This window comes from Coptis chinensis, chromosome 7 (assembly GCF_015680905.1).
Source record: "Coptis chinensis isolate HL-2020 chromosome 7, ASM1568090v1, whole genome shotgun sequence".
NCBI lineage: Eukaryota > Viridiplantae > Streptophyta > Magnoliopsida > Ranunculales > Ranunculaceae > Coptis > Coptis chinensis.
The window spans coordinates 36,442,855-36,454,531 of record NC_141462.1 but is presented as its reverse complement, the minus strand read 5'-3'; the positions used below and the strand labels follow the sequence as shown (position 1 = coordinate 36,454,531).

The 11,677-nt window shown below is 34.0% G+C and overlaps 1 protein-coding gene across 1 annotated transcript; it reads right to left on the bottom strand.

Annotated features, from left to right (window-relative positions):
* Window positions 1–3,291: 3,291 nt before the first annotated feature.
* On the bottom strand, window positions 3,292–10,613 carry LOC147487337 (ras-related protein RABC2a-like). Its single transcript, XM_086571826.1, has 6 exons — window positions 10,382–10,613; window positions 9,940–10,008; window positions 9,308–9,373; window positions 7,911–8,032; window positions 4,654–4,782; window positions 3,292–3,791 (listed from the first exon to the last, which is right to left on the bottom strand). Exons 1-6 carry the CDS (start codon window positions 10,509–10,511, stop codon window positions 3,684–3,686), a joined length of 624 nt encoding a protein of 207 aa, XP_086427952.1. The 5' UTR covers window positions 10,512–10,613; the 3' UTR covers window positions 3,292–3,683.
* Between the last annotated feature and the right edge of the window lie 1,064 nt (window positions 10,614–11,677).

Below are 11,677 nucleotides of genomic sequence, written 5' to 3'. Positions count from 1 at the left end.
TGCATATACACTAAATGTTAGTATATATTTATGTTATATCACGTGACATGTTATATTAAAGTTTGTGTTTAATATGTATATATATATATAAGGAATGAAAGGGAAATGAAGTGTGCAACCTTAAAGCATGAATTCTTATTGTTCTTTGACTTTGACTATGTGGCTGATAAGAACTACGGAGGCTTGATTCCAATCTTGAAAGATTTGGATACGTAGGCAGCTTTGAGCAAAAGTGCAGCCACTATATTATGTATTATATGTTAGTTATTAGTTATTGTGATAACTATATGTGTACAATGTTGGTACTTAATTGTGTACGTGATAGTAATTGTTTAAGATGTATTCGCGAGACATTTAACTAATGTGTTATTCCTGATTGAACCTTTTTATATCTATGATTTATACAATTGATAATAAGGTAAGTTGGTTAGTTATTGTGTTTGGAATCTTTAGTAATGATTCTATTGTTTGAGACGATGTTTGTTTTGTAATGAAAATATTATAATAAATGAAAACTCTTGAGTGTTAAAATCTGGTGTAAAAGTGTTCGGTGAAAATTTAATGTGTCGCCCACATATTTAGATCTCTCCACGCCTCTTTGATGAAAAGAAATGAAAGAAAATGTTTATGACTAATGATGTCATGTGAAAAGCCGCTTTAGAAAGGAACTAAGGCATTCGGCTTGCGGGTGGGCTGTATTCCTTGAGTGTACGGGAATGTAGGTCTGGATTCCTTGAATGTGGCAGGAATAACCTAAAGTATTCATTGAATGTGTCATGAATGACCTGTTAGTGTTATGATGGGTATTTCTTGAATGTGGTGGGAATGACCCAAGGTATTCATTGAATATGTCATGAATGACCTGTTAGTGTTATGATGGGTATTCCTTGAATGTGGCGGGAATGACCCAAGGTATTCATTGAATGTGCCATAAATAACCTGATATTTTGTTGTGCACAAAAGAGGCTTTGTGTATGTATATGGAAAGCCCAGAGATGGCTGTGACTCACAAGTTACGAGTTTACAAGATGAAAATATGTTTTCTGGAGGCAATATCCCCGCTTGGGACATATGTCTTGTAGTGGTACTCGGTGTGAGTGAAGCACACGAATATGTGTAATTTGGCAAATATGTGAAGTGCAAATCGTGGAGTAGGAATTAAAGATTGGGCTATGTCTTTTAATAAATGAGTCAACGAGATAATTAATAAACAAAGTTAAACATTTATTTTACGTGTAACTGAGTTATTGCATATGAATATTTATGTATTATGATGTACATGATTTCTTATGAGAAATATATACATGGTTTGTGTGTGTTGATACTCATAAGGGATTAATGTACTCTTTGGTTGTGATATTTTCCTCATTCTCATAAGTAGACGAGTGGTTTTTAAGAAAAATATTGGCTTTAAGTATGAGCAAGTTGTTGGGTATGATTGGTAATATATTATGATATGATGCATATAATTTCTTACGAAAGAATGTGAAAATGGTTAGCGTGATATGATGGATAATTAGATATGGTGGTGTGATATAAATGTTAGTTAATATTGATGATATATTATGATATGATAGATATGTTGATGTAATATGAATGTTAGTTAATATTGGTGATATATTATGATATAATGGATATGGTGGTGTGACATAAATGTTAATATTTGTGATATATTATGCCAGATTATATACCCATAATGGTTGCAGTGAGAGTGAAATAGATGTATACTATAAATGATTACATTTGGGAAATCAAACTTTGTTTTGCAGGACGGTAGGACTTATTAACTTTTTATGCAAAGACGTTGTCCTACCCTAAGACGACGTGCTGGCTTAAAGGTAAAGTGTATCAAATTCATATTTAAATAAATTATCATATATGTATGTAATAAGTAGAATGTAAGTGGTAATTATATTGTGAGTTATTTTGGAAAATGAGATTGATGAATACTGTTTATATGAGATTTCTTGGAAATGTATATTGGGGGTTGAAATCTTATTTGGGAAGAACCTGCATGCCGTTTTAAGAATACGAAACTAAATTGTCTTTTAAGTTGAAATGATTGTAATAGTATATTTTTTTATTTGAAAGATTGAACATACTGCTATATTATTTTATATTTTTAGTCTTACTCATACAAGTAAATTCAATTTGCTGATCCATTTTTGCTTTAGTTTTGCAACGTGGGTGTGTTCTTGGAAACATAGATGGTGGAGTGCAGTGGATGATGACACGTGATTTGGATTTGCTCTTAGAGTCTTCTAGTTTAAGTTTTTCTGAAGTATATGGTTTTGTTTTGAGACAGATGTAATAGAGTTGGTTAGTTTATTTGTAGTTTAATAATGTGATTGAAAGATTGTCCCTTTTGGTTTTAAATTTGATCTCAGATTTTAATATCGTAGTTGATAATATGTTATTAGGTTTCATTTAATTCTGGATTTTCAAATGATTGAATATAGTGACTATTGAGATAATTATATCTTGGATAATTCTCTAATTTAAAATTTCTAGAAATTTGGAGTATTACATGTCATAATACTCATTCACTTACTGATACACGGAGTTTTCATAAAAATCTGTGTTCTGAGTTGTTATTCCTCCTAGTTCAGTCATGTGATCTGTTCTTTCAAGACTGATCAGAAAAACCTGATGGGATGTTCTTGATAAAGCTTAACTATAGAATATGATCTGCAATGACTCATCAATCATCATCCATGCAGCTACGCAAATATGATCCTTAACATTAGTGTTTTTTGTTTCTCGTCTTATATTATATATTCACTATTCTCTCTAAAATTTACATATTGTTGGTATCGACGTAGTTCGCCTTTTGTTTCTTTCAGACCTTCACTGTATTTTGAACTATGAATGCGTCAAAGAGGTTGCGAGGATTAATTAATAAAAATGGGTCAATACATGTACTGTGGTTTGTGAGCACTGATCAACTCTGTCTAGCCTTGTGCCCTTGACAAAGGTTTTTGCATTCTTCAAGACCAAAGAATAACGCAAGCCCACCCTGACAATTAAGCCTTCATAACTCCTTCGAATTAGCATACTCCATTATAGGGCTACACGCCAGACCTTAAATACGCATAAGTTTTGGATAATACCCTTAGTCCCTACATGCCTTAATAGTTCCATCAAATTCATAAGCACTGATGCTACTAAACTACATTTCCAAGAGTCTTGGCGGTTTGAATTTTCTGATTTAAAACTCATGCCAATTAGACCTACTCACCCACCACACCTGGAATGATGTATCAAAAAGTGCCGAATAACAGAGAGAAACAATTTCTTTTCAAGAAAGTAACAAAAAATTAAGCACGCCAATTTGATCACAAAACCATTTTCATACATTTTTGTTTTTGCTTTCGTTGCTCCACTAACCAATAGTAATACATCAGCAGCAACAAAACTCAACAAAATGAGAAAAAGGAAAAAGAAGAAGAATTTACACAACTGCGCTGGTGTTCTATGAACCCCAACTTTCACAGAGAAACGACAAAAACAAGAAAGTGGGAATAAACCATTTACATGTGATATGGAGAGTGTTGAAGACTTGAAGTCTTCCAATCAAATCTCAAGGACCTCACTTTCCTCATCATCATTGCTTAAGCATTGCTTACTGTGTCGGGCCTTCAATTCTGTATATGCATGGCTCTATTGGGCCTGTGTTACAGCAATTATGAGCAACAACCACCGCTAGGCGCCTTATGTACTTGTTTCTGTTTCAAACTGTTCCTCTTCACAACGGTAGATCCTTCTTCCAATAGACTAGGAACCTCCAGTATCTGTAAAATATTAAAGCTGCTTATGAATAACTTTTTAAAAAAAGGTTTACGAAGAAAATACATATATATTTGGAATGGTCACTGAACCGCAAGATGAAATTAAAGCAATATTGGCAGATGGAAGGGGAAGGGGGGTGGTCGCATTTTATGCATATGCATTGTTACAGAATGTTACATCAGCGGTCTTACTATATCAGAATAGTGACCAGTAGAACTTCAGTGCAAAGACTATTAATTTTTTTTAAACCCAATTGTAGGTCTTCTTTTTCAGTGTAGCAACATTCCACACCGATTTAATAAATGCTGAATATACTCCAAAGTGATCAAATAAAGAAATATCAGCATGGCATTTGGAAGTAATCATTTTTGTCTAATTATAATAAAAAATAAAGTGAATGTCCAGAAAGGGGATGTACTAGGTCAATCACACATGATAATTATACATGGATGAAAGTATGAAACACAACTACCAAGATATAATTACCCGACTAAGCAAACATCATGCATACACTTCAATATAGTATTCGTCTATGTGAATTACTAGCAAAAGCATATGTCGATGCAGTCTTCAAATTTATTTTGTAATAGAAAGCAAACTACATAGCTTTTACTGGCACTACTATACAGACTATGTGTGCAGTTCATGCACCAACAGAAATGGAAGGAACTTACTTTGTGCGAGCAATATAACTATCGTTGAGTATGGCATCAGATTTGAGTTTAAAAAATGAAAAGAAAACAGACCCAAACTACCCAGTTGGAGATTGACTCTTAGACTATGGAGTCCGATTAAAATACGAAGCACAAAACTATAATGTAAAATTGAAACTGACAATAATTCAGGTGTTTTCAACAAGTGTACCTTCAAAGCAAGCTCCTCAAAGCATTGCTGCACATTCTGTTGAGTTTTGGCACTACATTCGATAAATATACACTTATGTTCTTGTGCAAGAGCAATCCCCTCTTCTCTGGTCACTTCCCTTTCAATATCCTGACACCAACATTTTGATTGAATAAGCAGTAAGCGCCTAGTACATACACTATAAACATGTGTAGAAGATAAAAGCATGGTGGATAACTTACGTATTACTCATGAAACAATTCTTGAAATAAGCATAACAGAATAACTAAAGCAAGGGAAAAAATATCTGAGAGGACAAAATTGCAAGGAATCGAAGGTCTCAGATTCTTCATGCAAATGGGCATATGATTTGATTGAGTAGATTGGATTTACTACAGCTGGAAAAGGCAAATCATCATACTGTACCAGGATAGGTGAGGAAAAAGGAAGGAAAAAAATCCAATAATATGCTAATAAGAAAACAACGCTTGCCTTTTCAAAAGTAAGTCCTACCCAAAACACAATATACTCTACTTGCTCTAAATCAGTTTGATGACTAGCACAAGAGACTAGCTTTAAATGAAAGCAGTAGCCTGCATGTTACGTTTCAAACCCTTAGAAGTTTCTATAGGTTAGGAGATGCATGAAAAACTTCTGGAAACAAGTACAGATCAGAAAAACACAAATGAAACATACAAAATTAGAACAGGAAGTGTTCATCAGTCTAAAAGTAATAGTGAAATGCGATTATCTCACATCAAGTTGCTCTATTTCAATTGATACAGTGGCCTAAAAAATATATAAACATATTCAGAATTTTCAAATGAGGATTCACATTCTGAAGGAATAGGCTTTTTGTGTGCAAGTGATTAGTTCAATGAAAATAACCAGAGGATAGTGGGAAATGAGAAAGAACGGGGGAATGGAAGCACCAAAATGCTTGACTTAAAGTTCCAAATCTATTAATCTTCTCTACCATGACTACATTTAGTTCTATTTCGTGTATACATCCCAAATTCTTCGGATGTATACATTTAGCTCTATAGAGAAGAATCATTTTTTATCTGATATAACTTGCGAGTCATGCAAGAGAGGCTTGAGGAGGAAAAAAGTACTAGAATGCCTTAGATGCGACATATGCAACCGTTGAGGGTAGTTCTACTGCCTTTTTGTCCCTGAAAAGTTTGAACCTTTGTTTCTAATGTTACAATCTGAAAGCAGCTATCTCTACATTCCACTGTTTGAGCAGATATGAACTACACTTGCAGAATCTGTTCAACAGCATACGGCTTGAATGGTTCACTCAAAAACAATAAAAGCGAGTGAACAAGGAAGCGTCACATACTACAGAGTCATAGACACTTCCTGTCGCTTTGGTTTGCGCACATGGCTGAAATCAGGGTGGAGCAACTCATGATAAAAAGGCAAATCACTATAATAAACCATGACTTAAACTATACAACTCTTCTCTAAACATTATGAACCCTTGATCCTGTAAGTCTTGCTATAGAGGAAATACAGTTAAAAAATCTTCCCTTTCCATTTAATCCTCAACAAACTCTAGAAAGCTCCATCAGTACGACACAGGACATCCAACATGAAAAAGGTCGGTAAACAAAAATTGAAGGCAAACAGAAAAGAAGAGTATTCCCGACAGACAGATTTCAAAGTGCACCAAATCTCAAACTGAATCGTTTTACATTTAAGTTAACCACATTCCCTGGAAAAGTTTTTTTAATCAAACATGGAATTGCGTCAAAGAAAATTCACATTTGCAAAGTGATGAAGAAAATCTTTGAACAAAAAAAATGCAGGAACTATTCAATCAGCACAGTAACAGAAAGAAAGTATGTGGTAGGGCAATAACACAAATATTTAACACTTTGAACTTCAATAGTATCATTAAACATTCTTAATCGAAACTATGTAAAGGTGAAAGGGTGAAAGGATGGAAGCATTCCTGAATATGTTGAGGAAAACAAGTGATCGCCCATCTCGCATATAAATGTTAAAAAACAAAAAAGTTGAAGAATATGTTCAAGCATCTCTCAAGATTACCACACTCCTATGCGACATTGACATGGCAACATGTGTCGGTTTTGCGACATGAGTCGGTACGAAATGTTCATCACGACATTTTGACAGCACTTAATACAGTCAAACCACTGTGGTAATACTCTGTTCAAAATAGCTGACCAAGCTCCTATTAATAGAATCTGAACGGGGGATTTATTTTGTTTTCAAGACTACCTTATCATAGCTATTTTCGAAATAACCCCAAGGCAATTTAATTAAACAAGATTTTCCTATCATAGGGTGTGGTAATACCCATGATCATAATATTTCTCTTCTTTGATGTTCTTCTTCAGACGTCTACTAAATATCTCTCTTCTTGTTTGCACTTCCTTTGTCTTCCACGTCCTTTTTTTTCTAATCTAAAATCGTCAGTGTGTCATGTCAACGTGTCTGACACAAATAAGATGTGATGTGAACATCATAGTCAAGTCTTGGTCAAGCCAATGGATGCATGCAATAGGCCCCCTTGTTTTATTTTAGTTATTTTCTTATATGGGCATATTAATAATTTTCTTGATTAGCAAGAAAAAAAAAAAAACTATTTATAAATAGAGCTTGTAATTAGCTAAGTTACATTGACACGGATACGTGTGCCCATATCCTGCATGGATACGAAGTGTCTAACACGGGGAAAAATAAAAAGTTGAGGTAAATCACATACAATATGTGTTCGTGTGTGTCCGACACAGACACGTGGATACCTATCCGACATGAAATATTTTTGAAATACGGCGTGCCCATGTGAATATTTTTGAAATACGGTGTGCCCATGTAACATAGGTAATTAGATTTACAATCAGAGTTGATGTTTAAGAGTTTATGAGATATTAAAAATTAAAAAGGAGCCTTTAGGGTTCTTGAATATCTTCTGTAAATTGTTTAATCCTTAAGAAGTGTCAATGTCACATGGCCAAACACATGACACTGAATCCTTCACTACATATATATCTGTAACGCCGGGTCACTAAATTTTCCATAGAAATAAATATTATATTCATAATAAGTGCACATTCTTCTTTTATTTATCAACAATCAAGCAAGTCGACCTTCCGTTTCTTGAAAGTGTTTCTTCAGTTGTTAAAAAAGGATAGAACAGAAAAGTTGACTGAAAATATTTTCTAGAATAATTCCACACAGAAAAGTGGAGAATTTTTATATTAAAAATCCGATCAAGGATAGAAAGTCGGGATCAGAGAACACACCCTATCAACTTTATTCCCAACCAGCATCTTGATACAATCCTGATTTGTGGAGTAGAGCTCTACTTCTTTAGCCCATACATCTGCTAAATTTGTAAAGCTTTCTCGCCGTGTCACATCATAAACTACACAGAGAAGTTACACTTAGTTCAGTTCCATCCAAAGCACAAGGAAAACCCACCACTAACTCCCTTAGTAAGGGAAAAAGATGGAGTCACAACAGACTGGAAACACGAAAGATACAGTCATCACTGATATAAGTCTGAACAAACGCAATCATAAAGATTATGATGTGGATCTGTTCCTATTAGACATGGGTATGGAGAGTAAAGCATGGAATCTTGATTTTAAATGTAATGTGAATGATTGGGAGATTGAGGAGGTGAGTCACCTATTCAATTTCCCTTCCATTGATCAGATTGTCATATTATATGCATAATATGAACCATAAAATTCAGTAAGTATCATTGGACAACATGAAAGACATTCCGACTTACCAGTACTTTATATGTCAAGTTGTCTTAACGTTCTTTCTGTTGGTCAGATACCGTCATGGTATTTCCTTCGCTTTTTGGACATGGGATAATTAGTTTATTCAGCCTTCTTGTACAATACTAATGGAACACACGCGTGTGAATGGCAATGTTAAAATTACTTGCCATAATAAGCAAATAGCTTTGTACAGATTTTATTCTGAACATAACCCCAAAGATTGGAATTATAATACTTCCAGAGCAACCACAATATAAAGACTCAGTCCATGTCTTTGTTAAATGGGGAGTATCTGGATTTTCCCACGGCAGAATAATTTGTGTTACCTGTATCAAGTTTAGAATCCTTTACGGGTTTTCTTATTCAGTAAATAACTTATGTAGAATTACCACGGTTAATCTGAAACAAACATTAGAAACCAGATTTGCTTTGGATGCATGGAGTATGTAGGTGATGCATGCTAAGTTCATACCTAAAACCTGACCTTTTAAGACATTGAGATTTAGGGGCCACCTATTCCTTGTCAAGATATACTGATACATCAAAGGTTACTTTAGACGATGCAAGAATGGATTCACTAGCATATGAGTGATGAAACACCAATGTCTTCACAATCCATGCAATCCATCTTGAAAGGACAAATTATATGTTGGAAAAATGAATCTGTGTACTACAAGATGTCTTAACATATGAATGTTACACCAAGAGCAACTTGCTCCATCCTTAGAACTCAAGCCAAGATGAAATACACTTCTTTTGGACTTGCCATCTCACTAAAAAACTAAAAAAGAAACTAGAAATGCAACTTTATAATAATTGACAATGTTAGGCGACACAATGTAAGAAACATGTGGTTTTAAACATATCACAATGAAGCCTGAGAAAATTTGATACACCATTTGACATACCGAGAATGATTCCTTGAGCAGCTCGATAGTAAGAGCTTGTCACTGTCCGGAACCTCTCCTGTCCAGCTGCAATATATACGTGATAAGCTAATGAACTGGTTACTGATAAACTTAAACACAACAAATTAAGACAAAGATATCAATACAGTGAATGCCAGCAGAATAGATTGTGGCGAACAGGCAGCCTAATACAGTACTACAGTGCAGAATTCCAAGTCAAAGGGAAAACTATAAACCTTGGAGAAAACAAACGATGCCACTATGCTAATTATAAAATCTTAGTAAATGATCTGCTTAAATTCCTTTGGAGACTCTTAGTTCTCCATCTGTCTGGATTTATTCAAAGCTCCATACCAGTATGTATTTTCCTCCCCATCTACCATGGCTCTGCCTTCTTCCCTTCCAAATGGCTTTAAAGATGATAAATTAACAAAATCTTCAAAACTGACGTGCCCTGGTGTAAAGAGCAAATGAAGTCTACCTTCCTACTAGACAAAAAGACCAAAAAGCATTGCAGTGGACAAAGGTTATTTAGTACAGTGAAAGGCCTGTCTAGATCTGTTTTTATTTTTAATAATTACATTATAAAGGCAGTTATGAAGATGATAAAGAAAGGTTAGTTGAATCATTACCAGTGTCCCATATCGTCAGCTTCAGTCTCTTCCCACCAACTATGAGCTGCTTGATTTTAAAATCTACACCTGAAGATGATTACGTGATCTAACATGAGAGATAGAAGTCCATTCTACCAAAAATGAAACCTATAATCTTTAGATTGAAAGACGGGAATCACAACTAATGACCAACTCCTAGGAAAACGTTAAGTGATATTTTGGTCCATCAGACCATCACTTTGTTAAGCAATCATTAGCAGTAAACACAATTTTTAGCAGTGAACAATGAGAGTGTTGAGCTATTATCAATAATTAGTTGAAATTGGAGGTGAAGAGCATTCCAAGTTGAAAGATCGAAATTCCAGTGGCAACAGTAACTAACAAATGAATCTAATAATAAAATGAGGCTTGATATGTTGTATAACTAAAAATTTAAAAAAAAAAAAAAAAAAAACCTTACCAATAGTAGGCGAAAGATGTTGAACCGAGTTAGAAATGAAAGTAACAAGTAAACTACTCTTCCCAACTCCTGAATCTCCAATTAACAAGATTTTAAATGAATAATCACAACTCCCTGAACTCGAACCCATCGATCAACTCCAAAGTTTTTCTTTTTATTATTAAGTTGGTGACAAAGTGTTCAAAAACAAACGTTCTTATTTCTTTCTTTCAAAAATTTAACACGTTGTATTCTGTTTCGACTCCCACGTGTTTTATTGTTTTAGCTAGATACGTGGCCACGTCGACTTGTCTTGTACGGAGTGAGGTGGAAGGCTGATGGATTGACACGTCACTTGGGCAATGCTGAATGAAATCTCAGAATAATGATAAGAGCAAGTCGAATGGGCACGCCATAGCATCAAAAACCATTCCAATGGATTTTTTTTTTTAGCGAACACTATAGATGAACAGTAAAAGTGAATAATAACATACGGACAAAAATTAATTCTGTCGTCTATTGAATATCTACACTATATGATAGCCGGATCTTTAGGAGCAAAATTTCTCAACCGAACTGTGTATTTGTAATCTCTCTATTTTATGATTTTAGAACCACCTCCCTTAATTATTCTAATCAGCTCTCTCCTTTTTAAATAATTTATCAAAAACTCTCACTTTATTGAAATTATACTTAGCTTCATATTATTTAAAATAATTTAAAAAACATCATTCATGTCACTCAAATTATATTCAACCCCTCCTAATGTTTTATATTATTTTTTAGATTATAACTAGAATTCAAAAAATCATACTATCAGATAAATGTTAGAGCGACAGGTTTAAAAATTTGAAAAAACACCGATGCGTAGCACGGTTCGCATACTCGTAGTGATCAAAGGAACAGTACCCGTGGACAGTAGAAATTGTGTAGTCCGTCTTCTCCTAAAAACTTATTTTTAGCAGTTGCTAAATAGGACTACAAACGTGGTAGATATATAGGACTTTCAATGGACCGATAATATTATATTTTAACTGAAACTGAACTGATAAAATATATTGCAAACCAAAACCGAATCGATTTGAACTGAAAATTATAAAATCAATTAAATTATAAATTAAATCAATTAATTTCAACCACACAATTGATAAATATATTCAAAATTAATCATAAATATTATTAAAATGTTATCTTATCAGTTTAAATTTATATCGGTTGAGCAGAGAATAAATTTGAAACCAAACCAATATTTTATCAGTTCTGTTTGGTAGAGGACAAACCAAATTCCTAAAACCCAACCCATTTTTTAGGTGTCCC

Excerpts from the sequence above, each read along its gene's own strand:
- LOC147487337 (XM_086571826.1), bottom strand. The coding sequence starts at position 10,511 with ATGGGTTCGAGTTCAGGGAGTTGTGATTATTCATTTAAAATCTTGTTA. Across the intron at positions 8,033-9,307 it reads TGCTCAAGGAATCATTCTCG|TTTATGATGTGACACGGCGA; the intron begins GTATGTCAAATG and ends TTCTCTGTGTAG. Across the intron at positions 4,783-7,910 it reads TTGGGAATAAAGTTGATAGG|GATATTGAAAGGGAAGTGAC; the intron begins GTGTGTTCTCTG and ends TGTTGGTGTCAG.